General features: G+C 36.2%; 1 protein-coding gene across 3 annotated transcripts in view; it reads left to right on the top strand.

The window, feature by feature from the left end:
* Nucleotides 1-21,936, top strand: part of LOC122518803 (nephrin) — a 298,229-nt gene that overhangs the window by 219,533 nt on the left and 56,760 nt on the right. For all 3 annotated transcript variants that reach the window (XM_043637915.1, XM_043637908.1, XM_043637923.1), the window contains exon 5: nt 18,270-18,380. In XM_043637915.1, the coding sequence (XP_043493850.1) occupies nt 18,270-18,380 (111 nt within the window). The remainder of the gene's footprint in view (nt 1-18,269; nt 18,381-21,936) is intronic.

Genomic DNA, 21,936 nt, shown 5'->3' with positions numbered 1-21,936 from the left:
ATATAGATATATATATTATATAGATATAGCAATATTTCTTTACTAACGGACAAAAATATGGCGAAAGAGAGGATATAATAAGAAGACAATATCATCTTAAAAAAGAAAAGTCTGAGTAAAATAAGTGATTCTCCGAGAAATCTATCGGATGACGAATTATTATTGCATCTACTTAAATCTCTTTTTAGAATTACTGATTAGTTCTAGTGGAATTCGAGCTAGGTCATAGACATCGAATCACGTGTCTTTGCCTTATTTCCATCGTCTCTTTTGTTCTTTTCTAAATCTATAATCGGTGCAGACAGTAGAACTATCAGCAATTAAAGCATCAATCGATATTCAACAACACGACGATTTCGTCTACTTCTTCTTCTTATAACTTATAACCTTTTTATTGAAATCTTCATATTTGTGCCATAAATCTTTATTCGATATCATTTATTTCCAAATTGCAAAATAGTATTATAATAAATAAAATATTTCTAATAATCTATCTATTCTTTTTTTGCAATGACATAACTGATAGTGTTTTCCATTTTTCGATGATCGTCGTCTCTTGTGTTTGAAATAAAAGTGACGAATTCTTTTCAACCATTTTCTCTGCTTTTACGCATTACAGTAATTCCAGTTCGAATGAAATTTTTTCAAATATATTTTTCCTCATATATTAGTCGGTAGTCGAAATTTAAGAGAATCTTCACTGAAAAAGGGAAGAATTTTTTGGAAGTGTAAAGAGAATGCGAAATTGACCGTAAGAACAAACAGGCCGAAGCTTGAAAAGGGAATAACGATGGGGGGGAAAAAAGGGACGGCCGGAGGTAGAGAAGGTAAAGAAGCTGGAGTAGGAGGGTTGACAAACCGGGCCTGAGATCAGAAAAACGGTTCACGAAATCGCATGAATTTATGGCTAACATAAATCCGAACTGCTGGCTCCCGCGTACCCATGATTTTCGGAAGTCTTTGCGAGTATGCCCACCAGATTCTCACCACTCTGCACGATGGAATCTAGGAGAAAAAGTGTGCCTGCTAGGAAGCCAATCGTAACTACGGACTACGATCTCGCGCGGATTTAGAAGCCGGAGCACGTTCGCCGAAAATCTCGGCCAGATTATATCGCGACCGACGATTACCTTGAGAATCCAACTTTAGATACCTCCTCCTCCTCCTCCTCCTCATCCTCCTCCTCCTACTGCTCCTCCCTCCCCACTTTGAACGTATTTGAACAACCTATAATGCGACGATCACCGTCAGCGTTAAATCGAATGTATCGAAGAGGAAGAAGAAAGAAAAAAAAAAAAGATGAGTAGAAACGAGAACCGGTATCGAATTTTTCACTCTACCTATAAATTTCTTTTAACGACAGATCGAACGACATTTTCTCTTCTTCGAATATCTCTCTCTCTCTCTCTCTCTCTCTCTCTCTTCCTTTCTCTTTCTCTAGTACGAGAATAAGAAATATCGTAACCGAGTAAAAAAGAATAGGCAAGCTATTCGCAATTCGCACTGGCTGTCGATATAAAAAAAACAGCATTTTCCCGTATTTGCTTACGACTAGATCGAGAATACTAGCGTTCGCGATATGCACGTTTCGTTGCCAAGCACTGGCACGTTGGTTTTGGTTTACCGAAATATACGTGCAGTTGTAGAAGCGATCTCGTAACCCGAGCTATCTCCTACGGAAGGAACAACCGTTGTCAACCGCGGTGTGATAAACTATCTAGAGTCCTAACTAAACACATGCGAGTAGATTATTCCAGGATTCCAAGTGGAAGATCTTGAAGAACTTTCCTCGATATTCTCAAACTTCTTCCGAACATTATAATAAAAGAAATTATGGTTAGATCGCGATTCGATTAGATTCGGTCAAGTTTTGAAAGTACGATGAGTGGCTTCAATGTTTCTCGGCCAGTAACGATGAGAAAGAGAGAGAGAGAGAAAGAAGAACGGGTAACCAAAAACGAGCGGGGTAATCGCGTTAGTTCGCAGCTCCGACAAGAAACCCGTGAGACTCTGCGAGAGAATTACCACCTGTTTGGTCCAAAGTAAAGCGTACAAACTCCATTTGGCGTGGCCTCTAACGGTAACCGTACGATCGTTACGCTCTCGAATACGATCGTAATTAGTGGGATATCGAAGGAAGGAAGAGCGTGTGGTTAAATAAATGTCCGACGAATTAACGAACGGCATCGTTCGATGCACCATCGGATGCCGTGCTCGGCCATAACGGCCAAGAATTAACGGGCTTATCGACTAGAAAGAAATACGAATTTCTAAAACGTCGCGTCGTGAGCCGTAATTTGCAGAAGAATGAAATCGAGCAGCAATCCTATGAGTTCAATCGAGTATATTAGAGTGCCGCATCGATGAACTAAACGGCTTACATTAAGAACGAAAATGATCGATCTTTCTATCGATCGATCGATCGATCGATCGATTGATTGATTATTCGATCGACCATTTCATTCCCAGAACCGCCACTCACTACGTGTACTTCATATTTTCGTTATTACGAAATTTCTACCTTTCTCGACTCTCCTTAATATAACGTTTGCTTTCGCACCGTTTATCTATCACTAAAATTGTTTATTAAATTTTCAATATTTCACCTTAGGGAAAACCTCAGAGTTTTATTCGCTCGACCTCTCCAGTTTATTGAAAAAGCTTATTTATATTTCAAAATATTCGAGAAATAGTCATTCGCGGGTACAAAGTATATAAATTAATAAGAAAAATCAATATTTAGATGAGAACTCGAGATAGAAAATATTGCTAGAAAACTTTTCATGATATTTATTCGATTATTTAAACGTAAGAAAATGTTATCGATCGGTCTTTTTTCCTCTGTCATCTTTTTTACGTTAAACCATAATACTTTTTTAGAAAATTTGTAGCAATACATTTGATTCGCGATATTTAATAAAATTTCTAATTCGTATAGAACAACAATACGAAAAAAACATATCTTTTTATCAAAAATACTCTTATTGTATCTTTTGGCTCGTACGGATTTTCCAAAAAGTGTTCCAACAAAAAATCGGAAGAAAATTCAACGATCTTCTAGACGACGAGATAGAATTCGTCCCATGTTCTTCTAGTGGATATATGCCGAACCGTAATGTTTCGCAAATATTGGCATAGAAATCGGCTCTTCTATCTTCTACACGTAACCATCTCTCCTCGAGGCCACATCCCACTACCGCCAACAGCATCACCATCATTGACATCGCCACCGCCATCGTCACCACTGGCATCACCATCGGTGCACACCTACCAAAGATGTCTTCTTATTCGTCGATCTGACTGCAGACACATAAATTGGCTCGATACACAGTACGAACGTGGAGCGAGTACATAACTCAATAAGTATACCAAATTTTCCTCCTCGTTCTATTGCAGCCGAATATTTCACTAAAAATACCGTCGACGAGGCATCCGACGGTCTCTCTTCTCTCTTCTTCTTCTTCTTCTTCTACTCCTCGTTTCTATCCACCACCCTCGCTTTCCCCCGCTCCTATTACCTATTTTCTATTTCTTTTCTTCTTTTTCTATGAAATATTTGTACCACGTTTCCTCCAGTCAGTAGCACCTAAGGGTGGATTTTATCGTACGTGACGATGAGTTCTTACGTCTCCCTTTTACGTTTTCTCTTTTTTAATACCTCTTCGTTAATTCTCATTTATTTCTAGTTTTAACCTACGATCTTATAATAATAACTTTAATAGAACATTTTGTATCTACCTACGATCATATTCTTTAAAGGAAGAAACGTGCGAAAAAGTAATAATTTAACTTGGCAATTAACCGACTAGAATCGTTATTACGAGTAACACGAGGGTGCATTTCCTTTCTTCCAAGAGTTTAGATTAGACACGAGTTCTCGCGGTAGCTCCTTAAGTGGCGGACATTACGATCGGCTGCTTCGCACTAGTTCGAATCCACACCTACGTAAGCAGCGATATATCTTCGATTTCGCTAATACGTCTGACCTAACAAGTTTCTTACCGGGAAAACTACCTCGCCATTCTTCCTATCGTTCTCCCACCACCATAACAACCACCACCACCACTTTTTAACTTCGGAACACTTATCCGTCGGTCTGACCTTACAGTGGTTCTCGCGAACTATTATCAAACTTATTAAAGCAGAATTAATATTTGATTTAAAAAATGAGAAATAACTGTGTCTGTTAGCTTATAAAAAAACAACGAGAAAGAAATGATTGGTAATTTTGTGAATTTTAAGTTAGTACGATGAATATAAAAACCATTATTTGTATAATTTAGCGAGTGAGAATCACTGACAATGGTGAGTTACGTGAAGGTTCCCAGAGATTCAGAGGACCGGCCAGCAGATTTTAATATTTGCAGCCATATCTCAGTAGAAAGAACTTTCGCGTGGAAAAATGGTGAGCTGACTCTCACTTAAAATCACTTTATACGAATCGCGGCTACTTTTTCGCCAGTCTCCTAAAACCTCCCCCTCTTTGAAATCCCCCATTTTCTCAACTCTCTTCTTTTCTTTCATGGCCAATCTTCGCCTCATCTCTTTCTCGACCCATAACCTATATCCCATGGAAAATTCGCGAAAATCCATTTCACCGCTCCACTGTCGTCGACTTCTGGAAACGTTCGCATTATTCTTACGGACCCTCGATTCTCTTTCTCTCTTTCTCTCCTCTTTACATTATCCGAAGACGTATAGCGTTGGATAACATTTTTCTAGAAAAATGTCAGTTGCTCCTTATCCCACTAAAGATCCGAATGAATACTAACATTCACGCTTAACCGTAACCTAGGACAACAACAAAATATTTCATTCTTACTTTAAAATCATCAAAGACAAAAGTTACTCGTCCACTTGTTGTTTCGATAACTAGCAAATAAAAATGAAATTGTATTTTAATTTTGTATTTACGAAAGAATAATTTTTCGATTCGATTCTATATCGGAAATATCGTTGGAAAAAAAAAAACTAAGCGACACTTAAAAATTGATGGTAATGGGACGACACATTAGAATCGTTTAGAAATTTCTCTCTAAGTTCTTAACAGGTAAGTAAAACCAATAAAGACTTACACCAGACAGTTTTACTCCCAGCATTCGTATCCTCCTGGAGCTGTAAACGAGGCACTAAGGAGTCCAAGGACAGCCATTCGGTCGGTGAGAATTAGACCACTTAGGCTTAAATACCTCGACGACTGCTCATTGGCTTTATCGTAACTTTTAAGCTTGCTCGTTCGTGGGGAACTACTAATTCCCCAGAAAAAAGAAGAATAAAAATAAAAAAAATATCCCGTGTAGTACTCTCATTCACATTTATTTACAATCATCGATGAGATTTTTTTAATGAAAAATCAATTTTATCGATTAGTGTTTAAGCTTTTTATTGTTGCGACCACCAATTTTGCGAAAGTAAGAGAAACTAAAATCGTGAATAAAAAAGGAGGACAAATAAATGAGAAAGATTAGTCGAGCCAGTTCAATGAAAAAGAAAAAAGAACGGCAAAAAAAAATGTATAAGAACGTCTAAGGATCAAAGTGAAGGAGAGAAGGGGAAAGGAAAGATACGACGAAGTAGAACGTAAGGAGACAGATCGAAAATTAGCTAGGATCACAGGTATTACCTATGTTTCCGTATACCTTCCGATTTCCGAGATCGTTATAATTAAAACGTCCATCCGTTTGACTTATTGACTTACCAGCATCGTGGCAAATTGAGATATCTCGTAAAAAGAAAAAAAGAATATACGAATTGTTCATACGATTAATTCTGATCATTTGATTAATAACTCATTCTCCTTTATAATTTTCTGTTAACCAAGAAAAACGAATGTAATTGACATAAAGATATGATGATAATAATAACAAATAAATTATTTATTTTTTGTGTGTGTGTTTGTGTGTGTGTTCACTTCGATTGAAAATAAATCATAATCATCAATTGTTCATTTTATGATTCATAAGTTTATCAAAAATTATCTGTCTCTTAGTCCTAATAATTTTATATTTTAATCAAATTAAACAATTTCCTAATCTCTCTCTTTACTGGTTAACATATTCTCTCGATAGTTAAACGATTAAAAACACAAACTACGAGGTTTAGTAATAGACAAATAGGAAGAAAAGACAAACGTACTTTAATTTGTATACGTAATCTATTGACAGATAATATCGAGACAATTTTTATGAGTTCATAAATCTAAAAGTAAATAATAGAATTGAAGAACGAAAAAGTATCTCGAAGATAGTTCTACGATAAAATTTCTCGATCAACATACTTTCAGGATCAATAGAAGTCAGAGCAGATAATGCGAGGATTTTATTTTTGAAATCGATCAGAACGAGTTAGGTGGTTCGAATAATGAAATAAAAAAGGAAGGAAGGGAACAAAATAAAAAGAGAAAACAAGAAAAAGGAAAAGCCAAGCTGTTAATAGAAGAAGAAGAAGAAGAGAGAACCGGATTCTCGATACAATAAAAATATTCGATTAACCGTATTTTTGAAAGCGTATAAAAGAATATCAAGGTACAGGTTCATAAATTTAAGAAGATTCTATAACGAATTTCACTGCTACCTTCTCTATAACACCCCTCCCTCTCTCAACATCATTGCCCGTTGTCTGTCCTCAAACTACGACTCGCGTACCTGACTAGTGACCGTAAAAATTTAACAAGGATAAGTCCGTCTCCGGAGAAAGAAAAGGTAGGTGAAAAGGAAAAAGAAAATTTATATAGAGGAAAGAATAATCAAATGCAAAGGTTAGAAATACATGACTCGAAGAGCAAAAGAAAGTGAGAGGAAAAAGAAGAAAAAAAAAAGAGAAGGTATAAGATTAACGGTGAAAATTAGAACGAAGGAAAAATTATACATTGATATCGTAAAATTTCAAATGAAAAATAATACGTGCAGTGAATCGATACCGAAAAATTCTTTAAAATCCAATATTTATTCCCCTATCTGTGTATACCAGTATATAAAAAAGCGACATTTTGTCTTTGATAAAAACGTTCGAATATTTGTGAACAAAACACATCATGTGCACGCTTACGAGTATTATTAATTTTATTATATTATTAACGATATTATCTCTGAATAAATTTTGTATAGCGGAAAAAGTAAAAAAGAAATTATTCGCGTTTCGAACGATCGTAAAGAAAAAAAGAAATCAATTCGATTTGCCTCGTCGAAATAATCCCCGATATTATTTATTTAAAATACAACGAAACAAAAATGAATGGCAAATATGAAAGTTCATAATAATGAAAGAACGAGCTCTCGTATATAGATTAATTAAAATTCTAAATAATATGTTTTCTAAGGAAAAAAAGAAAAATTTCAATCATGATAAAATTCTATATACTATACGTCGAGCAATGACAAAATCGAAATTTCTATTATATCAGTTTTTAAGAATTTTACCGTACTACAAAAATTTCAAAGGAACTGAGAGCAATGTAAAAAGAAGAAAAAAATGGCGACGATGTTTTCCCTTCCGTCCTACCATCATTCCCCTTCCCTTCTCTTCTATCTCCTTCGCAAACGGTTACTTCCATACAAGTACAAAAATACGTACATTCTCGAAAAACTTAGAAACGTCCCCGGCATACGAAGTGGCATTCGGCAAACATCGCGCGGCTTTTCAACTGGCGCGCGAGCGTACACGCGAGACCAAGAGCTTCAGGCTTACGGGAAGCTTATTCAAATCGTTCGAGGAAAGAAAGAGAAAGGAGAAGTAGTAAAAGAAGGGTTGAAACGAAGAGAAGGCGGAACGGTCGAGGTCGAGCTCACTTCTTCTTTCCCTTTTCTGTCTCGTCTACTCGTTCATCTCTTTTAAGAGATCGGCTACTATGCACGCCACCAACCGAGGAAAGAAAAAAAAGAAAGAGAGGGGGAGACGATTATCTCAGGCTCGAAAATAATCGTAAACGTCTCACTCGTTCGTTGAATAATCCTTTGAAATATTTCTCGAGTACGCATGCAAGTAAATTCCACTCACGCGCGTTACTTTGGAAGCTTTTTAAAAATGTCTAAAATTTCCGGGTACGATTTAAATTGGCTTGAAAAAAATAATGTAACGTTCGAAATAAGGCGAGAAAATTGCATACGGATAAAAAAAAATAAATATATTTCTTATTTACGATCATTTTCGTATACGCTTTAGAGGGCGCGTTCCGGTTACGACTCTTGGACCTCCACCATTCGTATATCTCGTACGAGTGCTCTCAGTAGCCTTAAGGGCGCTAGGTCACCGTATGAATAAATAAATAAATGAATAAATAAACGAAACTTCCTGACTTTTCTCGTAATTCTTTTCTTTTTGCTCTAACATTTCTTCTTTCCTTTTTCTACTTCTCACAAGGCTCGAACCGAGACTACGAAGCCTACGACGCTCTTTACGAGTTCGAACCAAAAAATCTTCACGAAAACCCGAGGTATCTCTCATACTCGATATATCTCTTTTTCGCTCGAACGATCTTTTCGATTTTATTCGTGCAACTCTTTTCCTTCCATCGATTCGTCGTTCTCCAATTCCTTGGCTTTCCTTCTAGAAAATTCAATGCGTTCAAATCTTACCGCATTTCACGTGATTTCTTTTAGAAAGTATCTCAAGAAAGACTTTATTCTCGATTCTTGTAGTGGTATCTCTCTTCTCTATATACATTACCGTATAAATATAAAATATGAGAGTATGAACGAATGTACGAGGAAATTATAAAGTACTCGAGTTGAAATTATTAGAGGGGTGATTGTATAAATGAAGAATAGGTTATAAGTTATACTACGAATACCTAAATGGACGATGCCCGAATAAGAGAAAAGATTCATTTTTAAATTTAAAATACCTAAAAATGTTTTCGTGTCATTATGTGCGCTATGCAAATCACCATATTTTGGTATAAAGCGTTCGTACCGATTGTATAAATTAAAAAGTATTAAAAAGTTTTATAAATTACTTATCAAGAAAAATCATATAATTAATCTTATTATGCTATTCTATCTTCATAAATAATTAATTAATTATTATAGTTTTTCCAACGTTATTTATTCTCTCGTATAAAATTTATCACATATAATATATTTGCATAATACATGTTCTTTTCCTCTCTATATCACCGCGTTTCTATTCTATTTTTCGCGTTTTCTTTTCGCTCGCAACAGTGTCTTCGGAATTTGACGGGAAATGCGATACCAACGGACGATCGAGTATTTTAAAATCTGTGCCGCGGTCCCCAACGATCGAGTGCCATACTCGTTGCTCTGCCGTTGGCTCGTTTGAATTTTAGAACGATAGTGGAAACTCATGTACCTCGTACGAATCGTGAATTTAACTTTCCACCGTGAAGGCGGCCAAACCGAGTAGAACTAAAGGAAGGTTGAGCTTCGAATTAATTCACGAACTCGTGACGACATTTCTTCTGGCATTCACTCGCTTGCTTGTATATCGTTTCACTTTGCTGCTTTGCCATAACCTTTCATAGCTGGTATTATAATATCAAATAGAACATTTAAGATTCGATTCGAAAGAGAACACCTACTAAAATAGTTTCGAGGATGTTCGCTCAAATCTTAAACAGATGAAATTTTCATAAGTGACGTACCGACTCCGTACGAACTTCCCAAATTCACCTCCGAAGTCGGGGAAACAGAAATAGAGCTAAGCATCTACTTTGTTCGTCCGCCGAGAAAATCACGCTTAAGAGAGTACGCGATATCAATTAATATTATAAAGAAGGAAATAGAAGACCTAAGGATTACGGCAACTCAACAACGCGATAACAAATAAAATAAAAGATAGTTAAAGAGTTGTTGCGCTCAATCTGTTCCCTGTTTTTTCTTCTTCTTCTTCTTCTCTTCTTCTTCTTCTTCTGCTTCTTCTACTTTTACGTCATAAATAATAAAAGATCTGGCGAGAAAACTACTTCGTCGTGACGTTTGCTTTCGCAAAAATATATGCTGGATTCATATAGAAACTTTTGTACTTCACTTATTCTTGCCGTAGTGAGAAAAAGGAAAAGAAAAAGAAAAAGAGAAAGATAGAGAAAGAGAGAGAGAAAGAGAGATGCACTCTTGAAACATCTGGGATGAGAATGTCTCGTCACTTTTGTAGCCCGTATTTCACAAAAGTGGAAACACCTGCGTCCGCTTTGACGTACACGTGGTTTAGACGACATGTACTACGAGGTGTCGCTCGTCTTCCGGTTTTATCGAGGAATACGACGATCGTGTTAGCTCCGTCGACGTCAACGACGATACCGGAAAGAAGGGTACGAGAACGACCAACGATGAACTCAACGACCGGCCATTGACAAGATACATGAAGAATGGCTGCAACGAATGTTCCAAATAAAATTTGACATTTTTATTGACATCCAGGGATGAAACTTCGATGATCCCGATATCTCGCTATCCACGTTCACATATTTCTTTTTTCTCTGCCCGTTTACGTTACTTACTTGTAAATAAACAAAAGACGAATGATCTTTCATAATTGAAAAGTTTATTATAGGTAAAACACGCACGAATGATTAATAGTTGATAGATCTACTCCTTATCAATTAAAATGTAATAAATCATCTCTACTTGTTTTCAATTAATTGATACAATTATACGACAGTTATTCTCAAACGACTCCATCGACCCTTCTTCGTTCAATCGATTTATGTTATTTCTTTTTATGTTTAATTGTAAGTGTAAAAAATTCATGATGATTGAATCTCGTTAACGAAATGCATTTCAGTTAATATTGAGAGGTTAAAATATCAAAAAAAAAAACCGATAATCATTTTTCTTCCTTCGTTATACTCGAAAAACTTCGTACGAACCATTTTATGAAACGTCAACAACATTTCTGTCGATATTTGATTTTTTTTTTTTTTACGTTAAAGATTACCAAAGTACTCGTTTTGATTTGTGTACACGAAGATTTTTGACATTTATCAAATATATTACATCGTAGATATATTTCGTTTACCAAAAGCGATAAATTAAACTGAAAGGTATAAGTTTTTTGTTATAAACATCAAAGAATAATCGCGTTTCTATAATATTATCTCTGGTAGATTACAAATCATGATCATTTTAATAAATCATTGATCGTTCGATATTCTGCTGTCAGCATAATCCAAAAATAAGCGGGAAATAATGGGAAAACAGGTATGTAGTTATAGAGACACGAAACTCACGAACGTTGTAACTACATTCATACAAATATATGCTTGTGTATATATGTGTGTATAGGAGAGATTTAATAAAGCATCGAACGCTCGTCCTATAGTGTTTTTAACGCACCATTAACAAACGTTAAAAGCTTTAATGTGAATTTTTGGTGAGAATATTTTCGATCGATTTGACTGATATTGACTGAAAATTTACAATTAAATTTGCAAAGAGTGAACATATTTCTAGTAGTAGTAGTAGTAGTAGTAGTAGTAGTAGTAGTAGTAATAGTAATAGAAGGAAAAAATACTCGGATCGTGGATCTCGTGGCTTTATTTGAAAAGCGATTCTATATCTCTTGTAAAAGAAAAGTTACTGAGGAAGGAAAAGTAGCTTGATACGCATACCGTCGTTTGAAGATAAATAATTCCTAGGAAAAATGTGGCAATATTCTTAAACTCCAGAACGGAATAATAAGGACATTTTTTCACGATATGTAATTTCACATTTACCAATGTCTTCTGTAGTCTCTTAGAGAATTCAAATTTTCAAAGAGTATGACAAAACGAAAGAAAGGGTGAGAGAAAAAAAGAGAGAGAGAGAGAGAGACGGATGAACGGCATCATCGATTTGTTCTCTTTGGACGCGTATCTGTCTCACTCGAAAATGTTCTTTCAGCAAATCAATTTTTATCCTATTCGATATGACATTCTGATGCAACCACAGCTGGGGTTGTAAATATGCCCGTGAAACGATCTATCCGTTATATTTCCATCTCTCTCCCTCTCTCCCCCCTGTCGACCCCTTCTGTACGCTAGTATACGCGTATATGTTGTATATAAAAAAAAAAAATCTCTAATAAAATCTGCAGTTGATTGTGCATCCAATCGCGATTGAATAATGCATACGCGGCGCGTAATTTGTTTCGGCAAACCGTACCGCATGATCTACGACAAATTCTGTTAATCGATCAAATCGGGAACAATTTGAAGCAATTTTTAAAAAATTCATCTTACTTTCTGAATATATTGATTAAAGTTTTTATTATTCAAGGAACTAAATGTATGACATTCCCAAATAATATTAGACAACTTTGAACTTTGAGATCCACGTTACGAGTCAAAGGAATAATTGAGAGGTAATCCTTATTAATCTCTAAACTAACCATTAATTATTCCTCTTCGTCGTTAATGCAAGATGTGATTGATTTTTCAGCTATTTTTCGAGTTCAGCTAAAAATTCATGATTCATTCGCGGCAAAAGTGGCGTTTATTTTTTATGAGTAAAAAAGAGGAATAAAGAGAAAGAGAGAGAGAGAGAGAAAATGTGATGGGAAAGTGAGGGAGGGCGTGTAGAAAGGAGAGAAAGAAAAAGGGATAAAGAGAGAGTGAGAGATAAAACCCGGCAAAGTTTCAATCAATAGCAAAAATCAATAGAGCTGGCTCAAAAGGTTCACGTTTCGGAGGGATACAGAATTTACTCCAATTTCTATTTCAAACGGTCTTAAAGCTAGTTCGTCCAACTACAGATATTCTCACCACTTACGGTAATGTTTCTGCTCGTCTGACAGTGCTTGGCTATTACTATTGGGGAACCATTCCCTTGAAATTTAACGCATTTCCACTTGTCTGACTTAATAGTTGCTCTTGCCAGCGACGGTGAGGCGCGTACCTCTCTGTAGGAATTACCAATTGACACGAAAGCTTTCACTATGGTCAAGGCATTGGTAACTAAAGCTACCTCAATGTTGTACTATTGCTCCGGCAACACACATGATCACATATGCTAATAATTCGACAATAAGTCTAATCTTCGTGTTAGGAAGTATGATTTATGTTAGACAATCGGCGTACGATTTATTCGGTAATGATTTGTTAAATTAAAATCCAATAACTTTCTGTCCGATCCTATAGCGATCTAAAAGTAAACATTAAGTTTAAAAAGATTAAAATAAAAAAAAAAAATATATTCAACATTTAAAACCAATTCCACTTATAACTTTGTCATTTGTAATTTACGAGAAGTATTTAATAAATTATTATTTAAAAGAAAAGTGTTAAATTTAGGAGTCAATCCTCGACGATATTCATTTTTAGTATTCCTCTAAAAACGAGCATGACGATTTGAAATTAACTCGATTATAAAAATTACGGTCATCCTATTCTCGTAATAGAACTATTCTCTCTCTTCGTTATCTTAATATATTTAGCCAAATAAGCAAGCAAAAGGCTATGCATCGTACCTTTAGCTTGATCATAAAAAGAGAAAAAGAAAGAGAGAGAGAGAGAAGTACAGAGAGTAATAATGGTAGTAGTAGTAGTAGTAGTAGGTGTAGGAGTAGGAGTAGGAGAAGCTTCTACAAATGTACTCTCGTATGCGAAGAGAGGGATCAGGGAGAATAGCTATTTTCCATTCGCGGCCCTGAAATTATCGGCGCGATCTGTACGAGACCCATTGATTACAACTAGTAATTGCCATTACAAGCTTCCTCTACAGCCTGACCCCATCTCTATCCCTCCACGCTTTGTCCCTTCTCAATACTCTTTCCACGTCATTCTCATCCAGTCTGCTCTAACGCGAACGAACTTCTCCCTTCTGCATCGCGTTCACAACTCAACCACTTTTTCGAATTCTTTCGACCAGAGAATTCAAGGCACGACAAAAGCTTCGTGCGTCCGATCGACGAGCTATGCGCGATGCAATACTCTCGACGATGAAACGATAGAACGCTTCATGTGGGTATCATCGGACCTCACCACACTCCCATCTACCCAAACTTCACTGTGTAAGTATTCCTGACCTTTTTGACCTGTGGAAAGAGAGAGGGGTAGATTGAGAGAAAGAAAGAAAGAGAGAGAGAAAATCAAATCGAACTGGCAAGTTCAGGACAGTCATACTCGTCGACCAGCTTTAAACTCTTCCCATCGATCAGAGTACTCGAAGAAATAAAACGCTTAGGAAGTAAAGCTAGTGAATACTCCAACGAAACTAGCATCCTTCTCTATCCAAAGGCAATTTTTCGTTTAAGAAAATTCGAAAAGAAGCCGATTTTGTGATCGCATCTCGAGCTTCATCGATCCTCCTTTCTCACTTTTTTCTTTCCTTGTCCTCGGTCTGACATAAGAATGGAAATAGTATTGATATCTACGTATATATAATATGTATATATATACGTATGTTCGATAAAGGAAGTGTTCGAGCAGATTTCTAAAGATTATGGTCTCTCTCTCTCTCTCTCTCTCTCTTTCTCTCTTTTTTTTTCTTTCCTCTTTCTGCATTTGCCTAAAACGATTTGAAAAAAAAAATTCGGTACGAGTCTACACGCAAATACATTTTGACAAGAGACGACAGAATAATTCCCAATACGGCTTCCCGTGATTTTTCTTCCCTTCGTGGCTCCAACGTCACAACCCCCTAACTCACTCACCCCCTTCCGAACCATCCCCTCCTAACATTGTTTCCATTGGATCCATATCAATTTTTATGAAGGTATCGAGCGATATCGCTCGACGTACGTGGAAAATCCGCCTACCAACGCAACGCAACGGTGAATAAATTCTTTCTCTTTTTTGATATACATGTATCGAACGAATATATGCTTTCTTTTTACTAGCAGAAACCGTTATCTCGCCGAACACTAAAGAACAAGTAGAGAAAGAAAGAGATGATGGAAATAGGAGGACCGAACGACGTTGCGAACTTTCATGACAAAGGATTGCATTCGTCGATGCATTTTCTTTCGATATGACGCACCTATACAGATATCGATTGACCTCCTACATAATTCTCTTTAACTCAGCAATCCAATGGAAGATAAGGAAAAAAAAACACATTCAACTTGTCCATAAAACTTCTTCTACGTAAAGTCAAATAATTCGAAATTCTTTCGCTAAGGAAGATGAAATTGTGTTAAAAGATCTCTATCGATTTTGAATCGATATCGATGGTGAGAAAAAATGTAGGTATCGATTATACTTCATTTTAAAAATATTTTAAAATATTTCGTTTATCATAGATTTTATTTAGCAATTTAATTAATTTAATTATAATTATTATTATATATATATCTCAGTACATAAAATGTAATAATATCCGATCGGATTTATTCTGAGATATATCGTAATTTTTGGAAAATTTAAAATACACTTGTCAATTATTTCATATTAAAATTATTCAAATACAAAGCAACAAAAAAGGCAGAATAAAGTTTTTTTATCCGAGACAAATATCTAAGAATCACGTTCAAGGCACTTCCAGTCAGATCGGAATCCACTTTGCGATTTCATGGATGACTTCAAGGAGTAATTCGCTTTTATTCTCTTTCCAAACGATATCCGTCGATACGTCGAGTAACTGCAACTTGCGAGAGTCACTCGCTTTACTTGAAATGCTCTTAGATTTTATTCCGTTGAATTACAAACGAAAGCATCGAGAATGCTGCGTGAGATTTGCATTTTCGATAAGTTCTATGAACGCGACAAAGAATTTACATCGGTAAAATAAAACGAAAAATTGAGCTTTATTACAACATCATCGGATTCTTCAATATCTCGAGATAAACAAGAGACACTTTTTCTCATTTTATTCAACGATCACTTACGTTGATTCTATACATTAAAAATTCTCTCTATACATCGAGAAGAATGAGAAAAACGTGTAGGATTAATATTTTTTTTTCTATGATTCTGAAATTAAATTGTATTGAACGTCATTGTTCGTTCTTTTCAGAAAAGAAAAAAGGCATGCATTAAAAAAAAGCAACAGATGATATCTAGTGAAAAATGATAAAAGAATAAAATCAATAAGAAAAATCAAAAGCACGTTCGAGCATTAACACGAGACGGAACGTTTTATTTTTTCAACTATGTGCCCGATTATAGAATGAAAAGCGGCCATAACTTGTAGTGAATTGTTTACAAGTACCTATCTACCTATCTGCCTACCTACCTACTTACCTGCTTGTATACCAATGAATGTGGGGTGGGTGTCCTGAAAAAGAGAATGAGCTTCTGATGAAAATTTTATCGCGTTCACACTCGACGAGTCGTTGAAAAAAAGGCGTACGTAGTATGAACGGGGATAAAATAGAGAATAAGTCTGGTGTATAGAATAGAAAGCATAACAGTGGAGGAAAAGCAAACGAGAATAAGAGGAAAAATGGATAAGGGGGTAGAGAGGGAGATACAGAGGTGGATGAGGAAACGAAAGGGGTAGGGATATCGGTCCGTTACGATGAATGCTCGAAATTGAATTTGCCGAAACGTGGAGCGGTTGATTAAGTGCTTTCGTCGGAAATACCGCGAATCATACCCTGGTAACGACATCATCCTCCATTCAGCGTCGATTTTCGATCATTTCGAGAGTTTTCGGAAATCCTGCTCGTTCGTAGGTATATCAAACTTCGACGCGGGCAATACGTGAACGAGGACTGACTACCGTCTACGAACATTAATGTTTCGGCTGTTCTTTTTGCACGCAATCCTGCTCTTAAACAAATTCTTTTTTTTTTTTTATATTTTTTATATGATTTTTGTTCTTCTTTCTTTTTCCTTTTGCTTTTTCTTTTTGTTACTGTTGAACATTGGTTCTTTCATCGATTTTACGATCGTTCAAAAATAAATTCTCCAAAAATAGAGAACTCGTCCCGAGTTTAAATCCCCGAAGGTCCACGAACGATATCACGGATCGATAGATATTATTTCCCAGCGGCTTGCTGAACCGGACGACGTTACAGTGATTATTGACGATAAAACGCGGTATGTGAACTATACCACTTTCATTCCTTTCTTCCTTCCTTCTTCTCTTTCTTTTTTTTTTTTTTTTTTGGTCTACTCGTTTTGCTCGATAACAACTTTTTCTGGGATTCCAACACTTGTAAATGAGATTCGAACGTATCATCGAGACTTTGCTATACAAAATGGCAATGTTCAGTAATTTTCTTGAAACCAATTATCACCGTTATTTCATCCAATATAAAAGTAAACACTGCACATGTAACAAGTGGGCATCTTTTTTCTATTTCCCGAACGATCGAATTGCTTGTCTTTATATAATATAGTACGACGAATATATGAATGAGAGAACCTTCATTTCTAATAGAAGAAAATTTATTTATAAGAAAATTAGAGATCCAAGGATCTGAATAGCTATTTAGTGGTTCAAAACAGTCGCCTGGAAAACAAAAGACCCGAGTTTGAATTTTGGTTCCGACTATCCGAGAAGCTAACTATTTTCATGTATATATATTATATTATACGTACGTAAGTTGTTCGCAGATTTTTAACAACTATCTGTACGTTCCACAAGCCATTTGTAACGAAATTTAGTCTTTTACGAACGGAAACGGGGATATTTTTTCGTCGAGATTATCCAGCAGCTTGTTACATATGTTCACACGGAAGCTTCTATATATGACAGAAACGATTCCAAATGCATAACACGTTAAAAAAAAAAAAGAAAAAAGAGAGAGAAAGAGAAAGAAAAAGGACAAGAAGAGAAAAAGGTAAAGTCAGAGAAACGCAGAGGATAAAGAGGAGCCAGAGGAAAGTGGATATACCGTGCTATAACCTCGTTGATAAAGCGTCCTATACGTTCGACGTATGCAGCTAACTTCCAAAATAACGAAAAAGCAAGAGAAATATCTCGGCCGGCTTATCCGACTTCGTTCCGATTTCGCGAGAGCGGATATTTCGCAAAAAAATATCGCTACGTTTAATCCGGGAACGATCGTACCTATATCTGACCGATACTAGCTACACGAAGCACAGTAAATTGGAATTGGCTCGAAGAAAACACCGAAATACTTATCTCGATTTGCTTTGATTTTTGCGCTAACAGAAAAATCAGAAATTGCTAGGGCCTCGTATATGTATGTATGTATGTATGTATGTGTGTATGGATGCGATGAATGCTTTAGGTCATGCATATTGATATTTAAATTTCTTTTCGCACATCGAATAAAAGCTTATGGTACTCGTAAAAAAAATAGAAATGGTTACCGTCGAATTTCAATAATTTTCTTTTTTTTACCCAACGCGAAAGTTTATTAGCAAATGTTCTCAACTAATCTACAAGGATTCACTAATCGTATATCTTGTTGATTTATTTTTACAGTTCCACCAGAACAGCCGACCATTTTGGATCGTTGGGGTCGTATTTTGAACGGGACGGCGGGGCCGTACGAAGAGGGTGACACTCCCTATCTCACCTGTCGCGTAACAGGCGGTAAGAAAAGAATACGATAAAATATGCTCGCTTCTTACTTATTCCTTTATTTTATCACGAAATCGAAATGACGTGATGAACGTTGTAAAAAGTGATTCGGGACCACGGTAAGACTTTAGGGAAGGAAAGAAAGGAGGAGGAGGAGGAGGAGGAGTGGAGTCAGTGGTGTCGTCGGTTATTAGATCAGCCAAGTTTTTATCGGCGAACAGAACTAAGTGAAAAGTTTCACGTTCGGTCGAACATTAGCGAAGGTAAATGACTTTCGGTAGCGAAGGGGTTGGAAGATCAAACGACTTCTTCTAGTTTCGAGGAAGAGCTTCGATAGAAGCTCCGAGGGTGGAGTTAAGAATAAGAGTAAGATGGAACGTTGAAGTACCGGCCACTACTGTTTACTTTGGCAACTGGATCTAAATTTCTGTTTATAACTGCGGCAACTTCTACGACCGTCTTAAAAGATTATTTCCTCCTCCTCGGCGTCCTTCTTCTCTCCTCTTCTTTCCTTAGCTCTCGCTCTCTCTCTCTCTCTCTCATTGCCTATCTGTCTATCTTTTTCTTAGTCTTCCACCACTCGAATATCGACCTCCATCTTCCCAACCTTCTAGAAGAACGTCGACGGCACTCAACGGGAAAACCCTCCTACCCTCCTTCCCTCCTCCCCTCCTACCCCCTCAGGCAAAGACGAGACGCAACTCTTTCTTTTCTTTTTCCTCTTTCTTTCTCCTCTTCTTCCTTCCTCATCTCCTTATCATCCTTTTTTCTCTACTACTTGCTGATTAAACGAGTTTCCGCCATTTTTGGAAAAGGATATCGCGACAGCAAAATGTCGTTAAGCTTTTAGGCACGGATTGCTGCCATCAAAATGAGGCAAATTCGAAACTCCGTGAAATGCGATTACAGTATCCCGCGGCGTGACGTAATTGTCGCGTGATATCCGTAACCGTGTTTTCGACTCGAAAGCACCTACAAGTATCTTTGATCTTTCCGAGCGATTAACTTTCTACGACGGTGTATACGGTTCGTGTTTCGAATCGAACGGAGGCCATTCGTTCACAAATTAATTCTTTCGATCATTTCTTTTCTTTTTCCCTTTTTTTTTTTCTTTTTTTTCTATTCTTTTCTCTAATTTCCTCTTATTTCGATCAAATCCGTTGCCGTCGCAAATAAACTCGAACGATTGCCCTTTTTCGTTTAGTCCGCTTCGATTATCGAAACGTCAATAATTCCGATAAACACTCCAACTTACTTTTGATAACTTTCTCCATAACACACCCACCCTTTACTCTCGCGTATTTTCTCAAAAGTAAAATTAATCGAATATCGGTATATAGACGTCGGCCGTTTTTGTTTATTTTTATTTTTTTGTATTTTCCTTCTTCCTTAACCCCCTATCCCCTGCCCACCCCATTCCATCCCTCCAATCAGAAAACGAATTCGAACGTCGATAGAAAAGTTCTCGTTATACGCCTACGGGATCTGTATAAACGGATAACGGATTAAATAATAATGTTTCCCGTGAAAATGACGATATTATGGTTTAGAGAAATTTTGACCGAAGGTAGAAAAGCAAGCCCTTATAGATCATTCGTCTAATCGATGAATATCGAGGCCCAGGAATATTGCCGTATGCAGATTCGATGGGAATTGGATCGGCAGTTTGCGCATCGATCATATACGTTGCGTCGTATAAATTGAATATCGAGAAGATCGGCTTATCCTTAACAATGCCATTCCGAATACCGCTCAAACAGCTTCCACTCTCATTAGATCGCATATCGATCTTTATTGCTTTCTATCCAAATCTATGATCATTTCTACATGAAATTTCTCGTCTTATAATCTCAAGACAACGTTTTTGCGTACTCAGTAGAAACATCCTAGACTTTTATGCGTCGTCGATACGATGATAGAAAAAGGGGTTGCGAAATGAAAGTATTTTATGTGAAAATAATCGACTCGTTTAATACGCTCTGAAAGCTTACTCCGAACAATTCGATTTGTCGTAGTACGCGAATCGACAAATCAAAGTTAATTGATGATTTCATACCTATTCATAAAGATAATTAATTATTTCCCGTTCGGTAATTATTTTGGTAGTCCGATCGGTTTCTCATTGCAGTAATGTAATTGATATATTCAACTCGATATCTTCTTATATCATTGTGTATAATATATGAAAATTAATTAATTCATAATTTTCTCTCTTTCTCTCTTTCTCTTTCTCTCTCTCTCTCATTCTCTCTCAATCACGATTTTCCCTCCTAAACCTTTTCATTTTTTATTTTTATTTTTGAAAATAACAGGACACGCGATACGTTCTCACGTTGACCGCATTCCTTTTCTTTATTTTCCCGCTTGTTTTTACATAATTTGCAATTCAATACGCGACCGCAGTGCGAAACGCGTTACTTGATAATGCAGGAATTACGTGCAAATGTTATGTACTTCCTGATTAAACGGTAATATTTAATAAAATTTATATTCATCATTTCCGGAAATATCGGGAATAAAAATTGATATAATGTAATATGAATAAAAATGGATAGGCAGAACGATAAGATTTTTCAAATTTTATCGATAAGTATTACAATAAAAATACCTTATTTATTCCTCGTGTTCACCTTTTTGAATTAATTAATATTTATCGTGCTCATTCATTCATTTAACTCTGACGATAAAATAAAAAAGAAATCAATGGCCATATAAGAGGCCAGAAATAACCATTGAATGCATTCCCCCTAATTCCCCGCACTCCATTTCACCACGCGTTCAATAATTATCGCTTCGGTTTCTCCGTTAAAAAAAAAAAAGAACAAATATTCCAATCTCTTGCGTCTACCACAAGATATACATACCTACATATGCACCCGAAATAATCTCATTTTTATACTATAATGAAATTTCGCGGTAGTAAAGGAGAATCGGAAAGCGGTATGATGCGGAAGTCGTGGTTTACCTAGTAATTTAGTTGGTTACTTTCAAACGTACGACGACGACAAGGTCGATGACGAAGAGGAGGGTAAGGAGGACGATGATAATGTCTTTAATAACGGGAGTCTACGCGTGCTTCTGCACTTTTCAATCCTTTTTATGAAACCACTCGAACTAGAGCAATCGATTAATTAAATAAATGGGAAAGAATGGAGGAGAAAGTTATAAAGATTGGCGCGGATTATTACATTAATCGATTTGAAATAAACCAAAAAAAAAAAAAAAACTGGTGTGTGTACTTATGTACGCAAGTAAGAAGTTATACTTCTTTGTCGTACCAAAACGAACATAACCTCAATAGCCTCAAAAATAACTTCAAAAAAAACTTCAAAGAAAAAAAAATAACATAAAGAAAAAAATAATTATTATTATATATATATAAGAAAGAATAAAAAAAGAAAAAGAAAATATGAAAATATAGATATCAGTCCACACTAAATATAAGAGAGATATATCGAATTACTTCACGCGTCAACAGTCATGGCGCGGTTACAGCATTAGTTCTCGCTTCGATCATTTAAGTAAAGCAGCGCTGTGTACGATTAGTATTTGGATGGGTGATCCGCTT

The sequence above is a fragment of the Polistes fuscatus genome, unplaced genomic scaffold, assembly GCF_010416935.1.
Source record: "Polistes fuscatus isolate 324 unplaced genomic scaffold, CU_Pfus_HIC Scaffold1, whole genome shotgun sequence".
In the NCBI taxonomy this organism is placed as follows: domain Eukaryota; kingdom Metazoa; phylum Arthropoda; class Insecta; order Hymenoptera; family Vespidae; genus Polistes; species Polistes fuscatus.
Note: the sequence above shows the minus strand (reverse complement) of the source record. Positions and strands in the feature narration are given on the sequence as shown.